The 17,464-nt window shown below is 44.6% G+C and overlaps 2 protein-coding genes across 2 annotated transcripts; both read right to left on the bottom strand.

Moving 5' to 3' along the window:
• Positions 1 to 1,846: 1,846 nt before the first annotated feature.
• LOC111221013 (suppressor of tumorigenicity 14 protein homolog) lies at positions 1,847 to 10,528 on the bottom strand. The gene is made up of 19 exons (XM_022744331.1): positions 10,409 to 10,528; positions 9,603 to 9,789; positions 9,333 to 9,457; positions 8,115 to 8,182; positions 7,776 to 7,969; positions 7,323 to 7,418; positions 6,661 to 6,880; positions 6,369 to 6,511; positions 6,074 to 6,171; positions 5,752 to 5,861; positions 5,426 to 5,559; positions 5,180 to 5,284; positions 4,812 to 4,922; positions 4,601 to 4,711; positions 4,359 to 4,478; positions 4,044 to 4,227; positions 3,700 to 3,971; positions 3,381 to 3,517; positions 1,847 to 2,014 (listed from the first exon to the last, which is right to left on the bottom strand). The coding sequence occupies exons 1-19, from the start codon at positions 10,487 to 10,489 to the stop codon at positions 1,847 to 1,849; spliced, it is 2,664 nt and encodes an 887-aa protein (XP_022600052.1). The 5' UTR covers positions 10,490 to 10,528.
• Positions 10,529 to 11,186: 658 nt separating this feature from the next.
• tmprss7 (transmembrane protease, serine 7) lies at positions 11,187 to 17,295 on the bottom strand. The gene is made up of 16 exons (XM_022744336.1): positions 17,188 to 17,295; positions 17,033 to 17,100; positions 16,660 to 16,853; positions 16,541 to 16,576; positions 16,217 to 16,445; positions 15,950 to 16,074; positions 15,425 to 15,531; positions 15,223 to 15,329; positions 14,848 to 14,984; positions 14,409 to 14,516; positions 14,101 to 14,208; positions 13,862 to 13,978; positions 12,695 to 12,890; positions 11,805 to 12,073; positions 11,547 to 11,683; positions 11,187 to 11,423 (listed from the first exon to the last, which is right to left on the bottom strand). The coding sequence occupies exons 1-16, from the start codon at positions 17,278 to 17,280 to the stop codon at positions 11,262 to 11,264; spliced, it is 2,193 nt and encodes a 730-aa protein (XP_022600057.1). The 5' UTR covers positions 17,281 to 17,295; the 3' UTR covers positions 11,187 to 11,261.
• Between the last annotated feature and the right edge of the window lie 169 nt (positions 17,296 to 17,464).

Below are 17,464 nucleotides of genomic sequence, written 5' to 3'. Positions count from 1 at the left end.
AACCTGCGCTTAGTCATTGGGTCATGGGTTAGTCATTAATATATTATATATAGCCACTGCACAGGTGTCTCACACTCTCAGCGGTTAAAAGTTAAAAGCACCAATTACTAGTGAAGCAGTAAAGACTCCCCGGCCCAAAGTTAAGAAATCATGATAAAAAAAAACTCAACAAGTAGAAGAGTTTTGACGAGAAACAGGTGTCTTTAATATAAAGGCATTTACTCTGATATGATTTAGCAATGCTTTGGGTGTAAGGTGCATCACCCCCTCAGGAAATACAGTAAAAGAGGCAACAGTACAGATTGGCCACTGGGTGGTGATGTGAGCTGAATGAGACGTGAGACCTGGGAAAATGCCAGTGTGTACACCAGCATCAGCTGCATCAAGGTTTTATGAGGAGCATTGAGCATGAAGGAGAGAGGAGGCACCGTAAAGATAAATTAAAACCTCACAGTAAATCTGAAATGAAAAATATATTACCACCTCCTATTGAGGGATTATTCACTCCACTACAGAATATATTTAACATAAGGCTATGATTCAGATAAAACGCATGATATACAAAAACACACATACATACACGTACAGTACAAAAACAACACATACAGTGAGTCTGTGAACACACATATACAGTACATGGAAGAATGGAGACGAGGCCAAAAATACACGGTTACATATTGTGGGGAGAGAACTGTTTCCACATCCAATAAAAAGACTGATTTTTTTTTTGGCAGCCCCCATATTCGCCAACTCGGTTGTGAACAGTGCAGCTGGGACAGGAAAAAGAGGGAGGGTAGAGACATTAGGAAGCAGGAGGTAACTGGCAACAGAAACATTCAGAACTTTGGCCAACCTCCAATCTGCTTTGAAGCCTGATGTTTAAGTAGGTACTGACCTATCCATCTGCTACAGGCTGGTCTTTGGTGCAGAGACTTAAACACACTATTACTGTCAAAACTGTAGACCACAAAATGCATTTAACAGAGAGATATATATTTGTTTGGGTTTTTTTTAGATTTTCTGAAAGCAGAACAGTTTAACCAGATTTCTACTTGGATTTATGATCCTTCGCAAATAAAATTTGTGCTTTTAGCTGCAAGAAGACCAAGTTTACAATGACTGAGGACCTCTTGTGGCAAGTGCAGCTCAGAAGATGCCTTATATAAACTGAAAGCAGAGAGCAAAAATATGGAGAATATGGAAATGAGCTGTTGATTAAGTCACATCCCAAAGTGTTTGCGCAGCAAATGGTGTTTGTAATAATCTGATTTTCACTTAAATAGTTTCACTTAAAAAGTTTTTCTGATAAATTCAAATTTTCTTTTGAAAACTATAGACATAAGATGAGTGCCAGGTTTCATCTAATGAAGAGGAGGAAAATTTGGATCGTAAGATTTGTAAGTAGCATTTACCAATATTTTTTCTGATAAAAATAAATACTGACCCACAGTTCAGTCTACATGTGTGCAGAGTGTGTTTTTACAGCATAGAACCTTATTTTGGAGTATTTCATCATAAATCTTGTCATCTAAGTAATGCACTCCAAGCAAATTCTAACATTTATGTGCAGTGAACCAGAACCAAGTAATATTCAGGTTAAGTGCTGAAGTTTTTGTGCACGTCAACATAGCCACTGTTTGAGACCAGGTCTGAGCTAGCAGAGACTGTACGGAAGCTGGTTGGTTTTAGCCGGGATGATGCCCCCACTGGCGTGTTTGCCATGAACATGCTCTCAAAAACTGAGTGAATGTGTTGTCATGACAGCAGTCTGGAGATGACTCCACATCTGAAGCCTTCGTCCTGTGTGTTAAGTCTGTCGTTTTGCTCGTGGCAGTCTGGTGTTCAGTCACACCTGTCCTTTAGTCTGCTGATGGATCCAGTCAGTGAACTTGACCACCTGTGTGTAGACGCCGGGACGGTTCTGCCTCGCGCAGCCTTCACCCCAGCTCACGATCCCCGCCAGGAACCACCGTCTACCACGCTCTAGACACACCAACGGACCTCCTGAGTCACCCTAAGGCCACACACAAGCACACACACATACAGATAATAGTCAAACAAAAAAGATCAATACATGCAGTATATTGTCTGATCCATTTTTAACAAATTGAGTGTGTGGATTATTTGCCAAATTTAGAGCACATGATGTCAAAATATTACCGGAGCAGCTGAAGTGAGGTTTCATTTCAGAAAGTTCAAGTCATATGGAAAGAAATCCAGGGACAGAAATCATGAGCCACTCGAGTGTTGTAATATCCAGTCACGAGCAGTTGGCTGTGTACAAATCACCCCCATGCTCACTCATTCACTACACCCACAATAATGGACACTCAACAGTTTACTCAATCAGTGAATTGAGATTTCAGACACTTTCTAATCAGCATTATTTTGAGTCATCGCTGACAGCTGTAGAGCCACGAGCCACTGTTTCAATTTTTAGGGCACTATAACAGTGCATACATTTACACACTGTAAATTTGGACACACATAAAATCTTTGATAGTAAATAGGCTAATGAATAGGAAATGATTTCAAATCGAACCTTCGGTTGCTACTGACACCACCATCTGCCATTTTGTCTGATCTGAAACAAAGCAAATATTGGCATTTTTTTATCTACTCCCCATATGCCCTTGTTGGGGCATTATGTGTAGGTGTCTTTTTTAATATAGGCCAAGCTGTTTAGTGATTGTGATTTGATAATTAGCTAACTGCTAACCAAGCTAGCCATTATGCTAGCTGTCTGAGGCTAATGTGTTGCTAATACAACATTTTAAGTTGCTGTTAGTTAATTTAGCTACTGTTGGGCTAACTGTCAGTTACTCTTACTCTTGTTAACTCAGTGTGTATGTTTACTAGATTAATTACTTACTTTCTTTGAGGACTTATTGTAGATCTTTCACTCGTGATACTTTGTTTCTTCCTGGCATGAGGGACGATGTTGTTAGCTAACTAATCTGGCAGCTAACTAGTCTATACTTCAGTGAATCCAGGTTACCTGTACTGCACTAATTCATTCCCACATTCATATAATACTTTTGGTTTAACTGTTGTGTATGAAATCTCATTCTTATCTGTTATGTAACCACTACCTGGTGATTTGTTGTCCAACACTCAGTTTCACAACTGTTTCCAGTAAAAGCCTCAAAAGCCAACACCTCTCCTCAGCCTTTATTGGAAATGTGTTTAGTTTTCTGCATAGCGGTGCCTTCACATGAGGAGGTAAGCCAGGGAAAATTGAGATACATTTTTTTTTCTTAATGCTCACATTCTCTTTTGTGGTTTAGACAGAAGATCTGGGAAATGTTATGACGAACAACATGTTATCACACAACAATGATGAGTGAATGAGTGTTAACAGTACTAATGCACACACTCACCTGGCAGGCGTCCACCCCTCCCTGCAAGTTCCCAGCGCACAGCATCCTGGGAGTGACGGCATCATCATATAGTTTGTTACAAGTGTTCCTGTTGATGATCTTCACTGAGGCCTCTTGTAAGCGAGAGGCCAGCTCACCTATAATCAACACAAACACACAAAATGAAAACAGTCGCTTCTCTATATTGTAGCTGCCTCAAAATTACTTTCCAGCTTCCCAAATTTTATCAAGGCCCTGCTTTACAAGAAAGTTAAATGAAGACCATACTTTTTGTGATCTAACTCTTCAGTTTGATTAAATAGTTTTGACCAGCTCTTACCGTCCTCCATCAGGACCCCCCAGCCTGTGACATAGCAGCTGGTCCCTGTGGTGAAGGTGTGTGACGAGGCGGGGACACACACAGGCTGCACCAAGTCATTGAAGAAGACAGGAGCGCTGAGCTCGAGAAGGGCGATGTCATAGTCAGAGGTGAACTGGTCATACTGTGGGTGGAGGAGGATCCGTCGGATCGGTCTGGTGGCTGCGCCGTTGTTCCCCATAGTCATCACACGCATTCCTACGTAGGCCCGCCATGCACGAGCGTCTGAGTATCTGCAGACACACTATGCGTGAAGAGTACATATACATGACTATCATGATGAGGCTTTCAGGAATCTTTCTTACTTAATGGCATCTGAGTCCTGGAAGCAGTGAGCTGCAGAGATGAGCCAGCGGTTGGAGACCAGGGTGGCTCCACAGACGTGGCCATAGCGATCCATCTGGAGGCTGACCTGCCATGGCCACGACCCAGCTCCTGCATCAGAGCCTCCCACTATCTTAGTACGTTTTCTGGGCCTGGTGCCACAGCCTGGGAGGAAGAGACGGACAGGGAGCCAAACAAAAAAAACAAAAAAACGGCATGAGAACCCATGATGTTACTCCATCTTTTGCACAAGTAGCTGAGGCAGTCTGAGGCTGAGTTTGTGAGTGAGTGCTTACCACAGCGCAGCTCATCAGAGCCGTCAAAACAGTCTTTTGTTCCATCACACTCAGGGTTGACCTTACTAACACACTTTCCATTGGCACATTTATATGAGGACGAGGAACAGCCTTTCAGATCTAAAGAGAATGAAATACAAACTTAGCCAAAAAGAACTAAAGGTCACTCGAAATATAAAAATACAGCATATTGTCTTTTCTATCAGTGAGTGAAACCAGTAACTGATGTCATGACTACTCACACGCTCTGGTACAGTTGAGTTCATCACTACGGTCTTTGCAGTCAGTAACACCATCACACACTGAAGACTTTGGCAAACACACCTTGTTGGGACACACGTGATAACATTTACCTCCTGGCAGGAGGAAACAGAACGAACCCCCTTAAAATGAGCTTTTCAAACACAGTACAGCATATGTATGTGTTACATCAGCATTAGTGTCTCTGCTCACCACAGGTGCCCTCCTCACTGCTGTCTGCACAGGTGCTCTGACTGACACACTGGCTGCTTTGAGGCTTACACTGGCCGTTACCACACAACACTTCCCCTGGCCTGCAGGATGCTACATGTTTTACACATATGTGCAAACATGCACATTGAAACACAAAAACACAAGCAAATCTGAGTCTAGCACAAGGTTTATGTCCTTAAAATCAAAGTAATAGTAAAGTTTGACACTTTCAGAAATAAAGGAGACAGGCAAACAACTTTTCAACATCTTGTTAGGCCGAAAAATTATATATAAACTAAAGATCACTCAATTTTAAGAATAGAAGACATGGTGGGACAAGTGTGCAGCGCTTAGGCAACAACACTTACAGCATTTAGCCTCGTCTCGTCCATCTGAGCAGTCTTTCACTCCATCACACACCTTCCTCAGAGGGATGCAGCGCCCATCCCCACAGCGAAACTGGCGAGGACACGCTGGAGAGGAAAGGAGGAGCAAGGAAAGCACGGGAGGAAGCAAGGAGCTTAATTTAGATTGTTTAGGTGTTGAATTGAAAAAACCTTACACTGCACTTGCAAAATCGCTACGATGAGGTGAAAGCATCAGATATTACTTACTGCCCTCTGGAGAGAAGGCTCGGTAGAGCAAGTAGAAGCCCTTGTGAGTGAGAGATTCATCGGAGTGGAAGTGGAGGGAGAGAGGAGAGGAGTACACTCGCTTTTTGCTGCTGTCTGATACCGGGTTACATAGTCTAGATACAGAGAAGCACAAAAGAAAGGAATTGGAAAATATTAAAATGTCTTAAACAATTATGTGATAAAATACACTGGTGCTCAGAGTGATTGAAGGAATATTATTAAATCGACTGATTTGGATGACGTGCTAATCCTAACCCTTGCCTGTGTGCACCTTGATTGCAACACAGTTCAGTTTCATGACTCACTTGACCCCTCCAATGTCCAGCCAGTCTTTCTCACAGCCGTCTGATGACGGGGAATCCTGAATGTCCATCGTCACGATCGTCATGGAGATCAGGTATCCTGGCAACGGCGCCTGATAAAGAAACCACGGATGACTAACGAATGTCGGAGTGAGGACAGGCTAAGTAACAGAGGGATGATTCACTCTTTCATTTTTACTGTCCACTTTTCCTTTGTTTTTCACTGTTTCTAGCACATGCACGCACACGCACACGCACGCACGAACGAACGCACACATACACACACACGCAAGCACATGTACGTACATACACACATGTGGCTCACCCGCAGTGTCCAGGTGCAGTCTATATTTGGAGGGTAATAGGAAGGGTAGTAGGGTGAGGAAATGGAGCCGTTCCAAGAGGAAATTGACCCTCCACAACCTGTAGGGGGAGATGGTGACATAGGTAAGAGCACAGAATACACAATAACACCAAGGTAACTTTGCTCTGCATATGTTGAGCATTGCAAATAGATCATTCCAGCATGAAGGCAGCGACATGAACACATCAGACAAGATTAGCAGAAAATGAGACGGTACGATATACGGGTTTGTCTGTTTGTGAGAATACTCCACTACCTGCTTTCGGGATGGCCTGGAAGTACGCTTTGAAGATTGCTCCATCCCTCTGTCTGCTGAAGGAGAAGGTGACTAACATGACATTCCCAGAGGATGTCAGCTTCATGACTGGAGACGAACCCGAGACAGGCAGCCCACACCACCTGAGATAGACGCATGCATCAAGTATAGCCATTATATCAAAAAAATATATACATCAAATTATATACAAATATTTTTGCACTGACACAGTTCTGTAAGAAACAGTGTTGACCTCTGATCTCCCCAGAGGAACTCAGTTAAATGTCTTTACCTGGCAATGATCTTGTTCTGTAAAGGAAGCAGGAAGTCGTAGGCTGAGAGCTTGTGGGCAGTGCAGCTTCCTGGCGTGGCACCATGCAGGGTGAGGATAACTAGTCGAACTACGTGACCCGACGGCACGCGCAGACGCCACTGGTAGTACGGCTTCTTGGGACTCACGAGGCTCAGGGTGCGGTTGTTGCCATATTTGGCGTAGAGGTCAAAGGACATTGCTACACGGAGAAAGTAATGGTAATATTTACCTTAAGTCATACTGTCTGTGTTAATCCTAATATGCTGGTCCGGAATCTCCCATAGATGTTTGTCAAGTTGAGTACGAACGCCACAGCTTATGATTCACATCAGTTACGTACACATAAATCCATTCAGTGACCTCTCATGCCCAGTATAGAGGCACACACATTTGACATGTTTCCCCACTCATTTATACATGCTTTTCCTTTAATTTGTCATCCATGAAGTCAACCAACCACACAACCTTACAATGTACTCTACTGTAATCAAAAGCAAATAACAAATGCGACAACAAGTGTTTCACTACATGGGCAATCCAAAAGCAGCAATACAGGCATCAGTCGGCAGTATTGGTTCTGCTTGAGTTCAACACAAAAAGATTTTTTTTTAGCATCAACACCAGATGTGTGCTGCCCTCACCTTGGAAGCCAAGCTGCCACTTCCCACTCTGGATGCTATTTGGATTCTTAATCTTGTCCAATTTTTCTTCTGATTCAAAGTCGTCGGGGTCCAAACCTACAGACACACACACACACACACACCAGATGTCAAAATACTATTAGTAAAACTCTAGAGCAATAATATACGAAATAAAACTGAAATATAAGTACTATAAATTTGTTAATAAAACACGAGTGAAATCATTATAAAGCCTTTACAATGATGATGTTAATGACTAGTTTCTAAATCAAGTGTGTCTATTTGAAATGTGTGGTGTGTGAAGCATTTGTAGAGTTACCGTATAGCTAATATCTACATATTGCAGAGACTGGAGAAGTTTTAGACAGATACATAAAAAAAATCCCATGTAGGCCCTGTACATACTGTATGTGTGTGGTTAACGTGCATGCAGACAACAGTGAGAGCCTCTACCCAGTAGGTGGAGCATGTCGTCATCTCGCTCCATGTAGTAGCGCTGCTCGTTGCGGCTGTCCCGCTGCACCTTGTGGCTGCCGGGAAGCCTGCGCTGCAGCCTCTCCGGGCTGGACGACCGGATCGCCATGGCAACATCGTCCGGGGCGGAGAATTTACTCCAGTAGAAGACATTGAGCCCTTCTGCTCCTTCACTGTCACACAAAGGGTTTTCAATGTTGCTGAAGCTGACAGCAGGGGACATACAGCTGAGTAATATTATTGTCATGCATATTCTTTATATTCAGAAATTCTTGCACATTGCAGTTTATCAGTGGGTTTTGTTTTGGTGCAGGATACCTGAAGGCAGTAATTCCTGAGCGCAGGTAGTAGGAGCTCCACGGAGAACACTCGTAGAGTTCTGAGAACTGTTTTCAAAAAAAAAAACAAAAAGAAAAAGACAGAAAACGAAAAAAACATTAACCCCCACACTGTACACACTACAGTGCTGTAGCTGTGACATCACAGCGGTGCAAGTGAGGTCACTGTTCCCGTGTAAGCGACACATGAACACACCTGGTTGAACGTGCAGCCTGAGTTCAACAAACGCATTGTTCTTGTGTGTCTGTGTGTGTGTATCAGACTCTGCATGTGTGTATGTTGACTTTGAGCAGCACAGAGCTCCATTGTGTTTCTACCTGCCGGCTGTGTGCAGCTAAGACCATGGGTGGTATGGGCTGGCCTCGAGTTCACCTGTTCTTTAATGAACAGATCGCTGCACAGATACTATGACCACTTAACAAGCCTGCGAACTCACCCTCAAAGCTGATTACAGGGACATTACTGGATGTCGCTGCAGACTTTTGGGAATTTCCACCTTTCAATTCATCAATTCCCAACTTGCCGAGCAAGAATGTGCAGCCGTGCGTCTGACATTTTGCTCTCAAAATCCAAATTCCCCTTCTCATATCTCTGTCCAACTCCCAATCCTTCTGTCATCCCAGCCTGCCCTACTGCCCTGTCTTTCCCTCTCAACCCCTGCGTCAAACCGAGGTTCTCCTGCTCTTTGTAGTGTACAGCGCACAGAGTGGCTGATTGTGTGAAAGCTGCACAGACAATGTTTTTATTGAATGCCTGCTCTTCCTCTCACTCTTGCTGCCTGGGCCTAGCTGGGCTCACAAACGCCGGGCTTGTCCTCAGCCCTGAAAGGGCCCTGTCCCTGGGGGTCTCGGGAACTTGCGCACACACTGTGCTCCGGCTCCTGTTTCAGCTTTACATTTAACACCACCAGAGAGAGACAGGGCGAGGGACAGGGAGGGAGATAGAGGACAAAGTAGAAAAGGTGAAAAGCATATGAATAAGAATGCAAAGACAAACCGCGGGAGGGGAGAATGGGAACTAGAAAGATGGCAGCAGTGTTTTGAAAGCACAGCGTAAAAGGCACTAGCGGCCTGCTGTAGTAAACCATATCAATGTTAGAGCAGCAAGATCAGCTTCGGCCCAGATGGGGAAGGTCAAACACCAAAAAGTGTCATTCAGAGGGGAGGCAGTGACTGACAAGTCCAACGTTCCACTCACATAATGGTTCAAAGCCTGAGCCTGCAGGCGGAACTGTGGGGAGGTGGAGTCAGTCAGCTCTGAGGAGAAGCTCAGGTTTGGGAACTCCACGCTGCCTCCGAGGAAGAACACCGAGGAGGGCGGAGCTGGAGAGGAGGAGGAGGAGGAGGAGGAAGAGATTTGAGACAGGTGCACTGTAGATGACTCTGGGTGCAAGTCAAAATAAACACATTTTTAAGGACGGGAGAGGTCGGAGAGAAATCTAAAACACCAAAGCAGGTCTGTACTCACATGTTAAGTAGTGGAGGGTCAGTGCAATGGCGGCAGTGCAGGGGAAGAAAGGCAGGAGACCTAACATCCACCTCCTCCAGGAGCCACAGGCCGGAGCTTTCCCCCCTTCTGCCCTCTGCTCTGCTTGATCCTCAGGCTTCGTGGGGGGGCTCAGCGACTGGGTGGGCTCCTTTAACTCCCCCTCTCCCTTCCAGAGACAAGAACATGACTCAAATATCATACCGGCTTTTTTTTTTTTATGTCTGTGCTCAAGTTGCTTCTAATTGTTTGGATTTTATTTCTATGTGACACACAGAGGAGCTGTAAAGAAAACGCAGCCTGTATGCCTCAATCAATGAGCCATAGATTTTATGACTGGGCAGACATTGATTTACTGAAAGCAACGGTGGACATCTTTGAGCTGAAAGGATCTCCTAAAACATTTAAGGGGCTGGCAGGATTCCCCGGGGGAGCAGACAAAGCGTGGCTGCAGGGGTCTGCTTTCCCACGGCCTGGCTCTGCGGTGTCAGCACTCAATCAAGTGGCATGGACATTCATGAGAACCGGACACCCAAATCCCTAGAGACGGATTTCGCTATCAAGATGAACCATGGATGCCCAGGTTTGATGGGCACTGATTATGAAGCATGCCTCTGGTGTTGTAAGAAAAAGAAAAAAAAAAGTTCTAAAAGTTAATTAAAGAACCTTTTTTTTTTTTTTTTTTGATGCAGCCAGGATAATTTGAGAAAATCGTTCTTGCAGAAAGCAAAGTCCGGTTTGGCATCGTCTTTTACACGCACGAGGAAAAGAGCAAAGTGATGGCTTACCTGTGCAGCGGAGCGGCCTGAGTGTTCATGCCCAGAGACGGAGTACACTTCGCAAGTTTTGCTTTTGGGGAGAGTCCTCATAGCACTGTCCCGTTCAGCTCCGGAGAGGCGATATGCAACAATACCTCAGGCATAGAAAACGATGGAGAGAGAGAGGAAACCCCCGCTGTCGCTTCCTTTGCACCAAAAGAAAGAAGAAGAAGAAAAAAAAAAAAAAAAAGGCGCAGAAATCCGACCTGAGCGGCTCGGATGCGGCGGGCATTCACCGCCTCCCGTTTACCTGAACTGGGCGGCAGGTGTCACACGGAGCCCCAGAATGCAGTGCGGGGACAATGGGACCACTATGAAAGGGAACAATCCGCACAACCATCCGTGCCACAGATATTGTGGGCAAACTTTCTCGCCGTGTACGCAGGAGTTAAGCTCGGAGGGACAAAAGAGTGTTTGAGGGGAAACGTGTGTGAGGTTTTACAATCTGAGCTGCTGCGCCCTTGGATGCTCCACAGGGGCGCAAAGCAAGACAGAACCTGCAATTACAAATCTGGCATCAAACTTGGACATTATTGGACTGTCACAGAATTTAATATGGGCGCAGTGTCAGTGCTGTGAACAGGGAGTGGAGCAGAAATACCTGGAGAGGATAAAAATGCTTAAAGGCTCTTAACAGTCTCTTCTTTGCTTCAATGGGGGTATTTGTACAGCACCTTGCAGCATCACCAAAAGGCAGATAATGTTCACGTGAAGACAAAAAACACACACAGTCCTCTCTGTCTGAAGATGCTTTTATTTATTTGGTGTGAGCGACAGAATATTTCAGAACACCTGCTGCCAGTGGAGGATGAGCTGCGTCGTGTCAGCTGATATGGCTGTAGATCCAGGAGGTGAACTTGTTGACCCTGGTGTAGACACCAGGCAGGTTTGGTCTGCCACATCCCGCCCCCCAGCTGACGATGCCAATCAGGAACCAGCGACCCCCACCTGGTGCCTGACAGGACAGAGGCCCCCCCGAATCCCCCTGAAATACAAATGGTACAGTTAATGAAGAAAGAATACCTCTTTAATTAATTCTTGTGCTTCTTAATGTTTCACACACTAGTATGAATGAAAATACAGGTGACTGAGTCAGATGGGAGCTCACCCTACAGGCGTCCCTCTCTCCAGAGGGGACACCGGCACACAGCATGCGCGGTGAGACAGGGCCGTAGCTCCTCTTACACTCGGTCTGACTCAGTATGGAAACCTCTGCTTTCTGAAGGACTGTGGGCAGCACCTTGTCTGCAGGGGGGGGGGGGGGGTAAGACATGGACATGAATCTGCAGCTGATGGAAGCTCATAAAAAGTACAGGTGTCAAGAGAGGTCTATGTCAGCCTACAACAAGTTCTGTTCACTGCTCACCCTCTTCGGAGCGGTATCCCCACCCGGTGACCCAGCAGCGGTGGCTGTCGGTGACGGTGTGGGAGGTGGGTGGCAGGCACACAGGCTGGACCAGAGGGCCGAGGGAAGAAGGCCAGGGCTTCTTGAGCTGCAGCAGGGCGATGTCGTAGTCAAACGTGTACGCGTTATAATACTCGTGCACCACAATCCGCTGGATCTCCGCCACGTGTTTGGCACTGCCCTGCGTCAGCATGCCGAGATGAGCGCTCCAGTAACGGGGGTCAGACAGCCTGCAGAGTCAGAGGTCAAAGGTCAAAGACACTGAAGTGGGACATTTTGTAAATTATACCGATCTAAAAAAACTTGATGAAAGACAGGTTAATGTGTTCAGTAAGCAGCTGGTTAGTTCACAGAATCAATATGGTGAAGACTTGTAACTATTGTTGTTGTATTATTGTTTTTTTAACAGCGACTGTGCACAAAACATTCACTGCACCAGATATAGCAAAAGCTCATTTTCATCTGCAGTCCCTCAAGCAATAACTTGTCATTAAACTACCAATGGGTTGGAATGTGATAAAGACCAATCAGCAGATGATGAAAGACACCATTACTACGGATTATTATATTAAATACATGTGAGGTACAAACTTTAATGAGTAATAATATAATAACTAATTATATTTTCCTTATTCTAGAAGTTATAACTTTATCACTATTCTATTATTAAATTATCAGATATAAATCTGCACTATACACCTAAAAGTGATTATGTCATTCATCTTTTGGGAACGCTTTGGGACACCACCGCTGACCGGTATAATAAATCTGTGGCTCTTACATACATTAGTCATTACAGTGAGTATCTAACTAACACCGAATGTTGTTGATCAGCAGTGAGGGTCACTGACCTTTGCTTGCTGAAGCAGTGTGCTGCTGAGATGAGCCAATTAGAGGAGAGGACAGAGGCACCACAGTACAGGTTACCAGAGAAGTGGAGGCTGACCTGCCACGGCCACTCCCCTTCCACAGAGTTATCTCCACCCACGATGCGTTCAGGGCCCGTGGATGAAACCACCTTCTTCACCAGGGAGGGACGACCACAGGCTTAGGAGCACATAGTGATGGATTTTGTGGTTATACTGGTTATATGTTTTTTGGTTTGAATGTAAAAGTGTATACAGCTTGTGTGTGTGTGCATGTACAAAATTTCCCTGCTGGTTTTGCTGGATGTGCAGTATATTATATATATCATCATAATGCATCTCAAGACAAAGTGTACCTCAGTGAGAGATATAAACAATACATGTTACTACTATTATTAAGTGTAGTTTACAGACCTATTAGGGTTTTATATATTCACAGTGTGAGTATCCAGAATGAGTGTGTTTGTACACCTACACTACGCCGAGTCATCACCACGACAGACGGGTCCCGCTGCCACCTTATTAAAAAGTAGAGCTTTGATGTTTGCCCTTTCGTGTGCACACACACACACACACACACACACATATGCGTGCATGTGTGCCCAGTTTCAGTGAGTGATCAAAGACAGGCTTGTTCCCATCACCTTGACTCCACATCATGATAAAATAACAGCAAACAGAGAGAGGGCTATTACAGCAGGGTCACCTCAGTGCTGCAGGTCAGCAGGTTTGGAGCTCACTGCCCAGTGGATTATAAAATAACAACAACTTTCTCATGGATCCACATGAGGGCTCTGGCAGTGCAGTGGCAGCATAATCACTATGTGCCAAATGCATGATTAAGAGCAGATATCGCAGGTGGGAATTACCAAATGTGCGTGATCATGGTTTAGTTTAAGTCAAGTAATTTTTTAAAACATTAAGGATGTTCGAGCAGAAATTTGAGTTTGAACTTTAGTCTATTAAGAAAAGGGAACAGGTTTTGCAACACGCTACAGTATATACAGCGGTTACAGCAGACTCTTATAAACGTCGCAAGTTTTACAACAGGGGGAACGGTGGAGGTGAATTTCTTCAAAATGTAATGTAATGTAATTTTTTCCACAGTAACTTCAAGACATACACACGGAGCAGGTGATGCAGAACACTCACCACAGTCTGCCTCATCACTGTGGTCCTGACAGTCATGAACACCATCGCATTTAGCGTTCTTCTTCAGGATGCAAGAGCCACTGCTGCACTGGTACCTGATTGCAGAACAGGTTGTTTCTGACAAAAACGGAGAACGTGTTGCTCTTAGTAGCAGTTAAAGGGTGAAAGGGTGAAAACACACACACACACACACACACACACACACATTACCATTTGGAACAAACTGTAAAAATCCACACCCTGAGTGCAGTTGATCTCGTCTGCTCCATCAGTGCAGTCTGTCTCTCCGTTGCACACAAACAGAGGATGCAGAGGACTGTTGCCACCACAGTTCATTGTAGGCCTCGCTGCCAAGATATGCAGTATTGCAACACATGACTGATCGCTCAAGTAAAACTAATGACAGACTTTTACTACATTGTAATGCGTTGCCAGCACCTCACAGTGTCATTTAAAAAAAAAAAAAATAAAAAAAAAGCAGGGACACAGACAAAAGTAATCAAAATGTATAAGCAACCACAATAATGTCACTTGTGGGACTACATACAGCAGAAGACCTCGTCACTCTCATCCTGGCAGTCATCCAGGCCGTCACAGCGTCGGCTCTTCTCCACACACAGTCCTGTGGAGCACAGGAAGTTGTTCTCCGGACAGGCTGCAAAAACACAAGAAGAGAAATTTAACTAAATCCTTTAAATTAAAACATTATGAATATGCATAAATATAAGACTTTTTCCTGCTTCATTTCTACTCTATTAACCGACGGACCGGCGCCACTAGAGGCCTCTATGGTGATACTGTTTCAAACTGCACGAGTAGACTGCACAGAGAATGACACTGCTCAGTTTGTGTCTGTAAAGAAAGTATCTTTCAACTGCTAGAAAAACAAAGTCATTAACTCACATCCACACAATGAAACACCTGTGATCAGTCATTTCCTACGCTGCATAGCATAGTGAGTCATGCTCTGGTCCTGCAGTGCTTACGTTGGCTGATATTGTAGCTGGTATAGGACGCCTGAAACGGCTGAGCAGAGTTACGTGAGCTGCAGCGAAACTCCACCTCTGGGCTGTGATCAGCGATCCGAAACACCGTGCGGTGTCCCACGTAACTGCCACAGAAACTGGGAGGGGAAAGCAACCATCACGCAACCATCACAGGATGTTGTTGTGGGATGAATAAGTACATACACAAATGAATACAATGTAAAAACAACTTAATTACTCCATTTGTTCAGATGATTTTTTTTTTTTTAGCTTAGGGAGACATTATCTATTGTTATTTGTAAAAATGTTTGAAATAACATGAAATAGTTCAGTGTAAATTTTGAAACCTATATGCATGTAGCTGTACACACATACATGATTTCATTAACCTTCCACCAGCCGTGGTCACAGCCCTTCATGTCCTTTGGTTTCAGTACATAGTTCTGAAACTGCAGAGCAACTCCTAAAGCACTATTAGAGGTCTAGAATAAAATACAAACACAAAACATAATCAATAAAAGATATTTAAGTCACCATTTAGAATATCAGCGTGTGTGTGTGTGCGTGTGTGCTCTACCTCAAACCTCCAGGTGCAGGAGCACTGAGGGGGCAGAAGGCTGGGGTGGAAGGGGCTGTAGATGTGACCAGTCACGTCTAACTGTGTCTCAATTTGAGACATACACACTGAGAGACAGAAGCAGACTTAAGGATTATACTTACACCCCCCAGTCAATACTATATGTCACACAGCACTGTTACATATAACAGTGGTTCCCAATCAGGTGGACACTAAGAAGAAGCTGCGAGATAAGTCTAAGGGGGTCAGAAGATGATAAATGAAACAAAAAATGATTTTTTTTCTGACTTTTCACCTCATTCCTATAAATCATTTTATCCCTCCGGAGCTTTAAAAAAAAAAAATCTAATTCTAAAACATTTAAGAAGGGAATAATCTCTTTGATCCAACTGCCCACAACTCATAGACATATTAAATCTGTGACAAAGAATCACACCTAGATATTGCTTCATTATAAATGGACATGGGTTAAAAAAAAAGTTTGGGAACCACTGGCATATAAATTATAAGGTAAATGTGTCGTACTGTCCTCAGCGATGGCCTCAAAGTGTCCTCTGAAGGTCTTGTTGCCATTAGTCATTCTGAAGGACAGCAACATGACATTGGACGTAGAGACAAGGGAGAAGGAGGTGGACACTCTCTCACACAGCCTGCAGCACAGAGACGCACTTCAGTATGTGTAAAGTTTATGTTTCACAGAACCTACAGTGAAATATGGCAAGCAGCCTGTTGCCCTTCTTGCAGCTGTAATTGTTGGAGGGACAAACAAGCCAGCGGGAGCCCCGCACTCACCTGTGCAGAATGCGCCCTCTCATGGGCAGCAGAGCGTCGTACACAGTCAGGGCATCATGCACGCAGTCGCTGGGCTCGATGAGGAACGAGGTGACGGTCAGACGGATGAGAGAGCCGGGGGCAGCGGTGAGCTTTACATGGCAACTCACACCACCCCACGATGAGAAGACGTTTAGAGGGACCCTCGCCCCAGGAAGGTTGGCATACATCTTATCTACACACTGCGAGCCTGGCAGGGGAGACAAAGAAAAGCTCATGGAAATACAACGTAGACAAGACGCACAGCAGAACTTTTATTCATCTAAATCAGGTGTTTTTGCTTACCTGCTGCATTTGACGTGTAATCTGAGCGCTGAACAGCTGCAGGAGGACACGACAATCAGTCTCCACATTGATTAAAAAAAAAAAACAATCAGAATGCATGCAGAGAAATGGAGACGCACCATTGATGAGGATGGAGTCTATATCGACTGGAAGCCCCAGTAGATATCCTACAGAGGACCTGTTCTTCAGGCTTGTGTGGACAGAGTCTCTGAAAATGGCACCTACACACTCCTCACACACTGCTGGGCTCTTTAGACGGGGGACTACAAACACCATCCAGAAATGTACCAGCACACCGCCCTTATGGTTGTTACTGGATGGATGGGGGGGGAGACACAAGTTTACATTAAACCTTTAAAAGCAGGGCGTGTTGCTCGGTTGTAAATAAGTGGCGATGCTTAAAACTGGAGTCAAGAGCAACAAACTAAATCTTAAATATCGGCTGGGCCTCTTTCTGCTTCGTGACGGTGATGACTAACAGTCCCACTGTACCTGAGGTCTGAAATGACAGCTTGCTTGTAGAGTCTGGCCACTGAGGACATCTTGTACACATTGCTCACCTACGAGACACCAGCAATTAACACTAAGACTCCCATAGCTAAACACTAACCGTCATGTAAATAACAGGGTTACGCTGATACACATACCACATGTTGTATTTTGTTTGCCATGGATACGAACTCATGGGACTCAGCCTGGCGATACTCGGGGATAAACTCCACGTTGGCAACACGGAACATCCCAGCAAAATACGCTCCACTGTTGCTTTCACGGCGAACTAAGGAAGTAAAGTCAAACTTTCTCATCATGCAGCGCAGTTTCAAAGTAGTGTAGTTTTAATAATAAGCTTAGGTTCATCAAATTAGAAGAACTCGTTACAAAAAAGTACTACAACACATAATAGTGTAGAAGTATAAGTATTGT

Source organism: Seriola dumerili, unplaced genomic scaffold, assembly GCF_002260705.1.
Source record: "Seriola dumerili isolate Sdu_G_001 unplaced genomic scaffold, Sdu_1.0 BDQW01000079.1, whole genome shotgun sequence".
Lineage (NCBI taxonomy): Eukaryota > Metazoa > Chordata > Actinopteri > Carangiformes > Carangidae > Seriola > Seriola dumerili.
The sequence above is the reverse complement of the archived record's forward strand: the minus strand, read 5'-3'. Positions and strand labels throughout refer to the sequence as shown.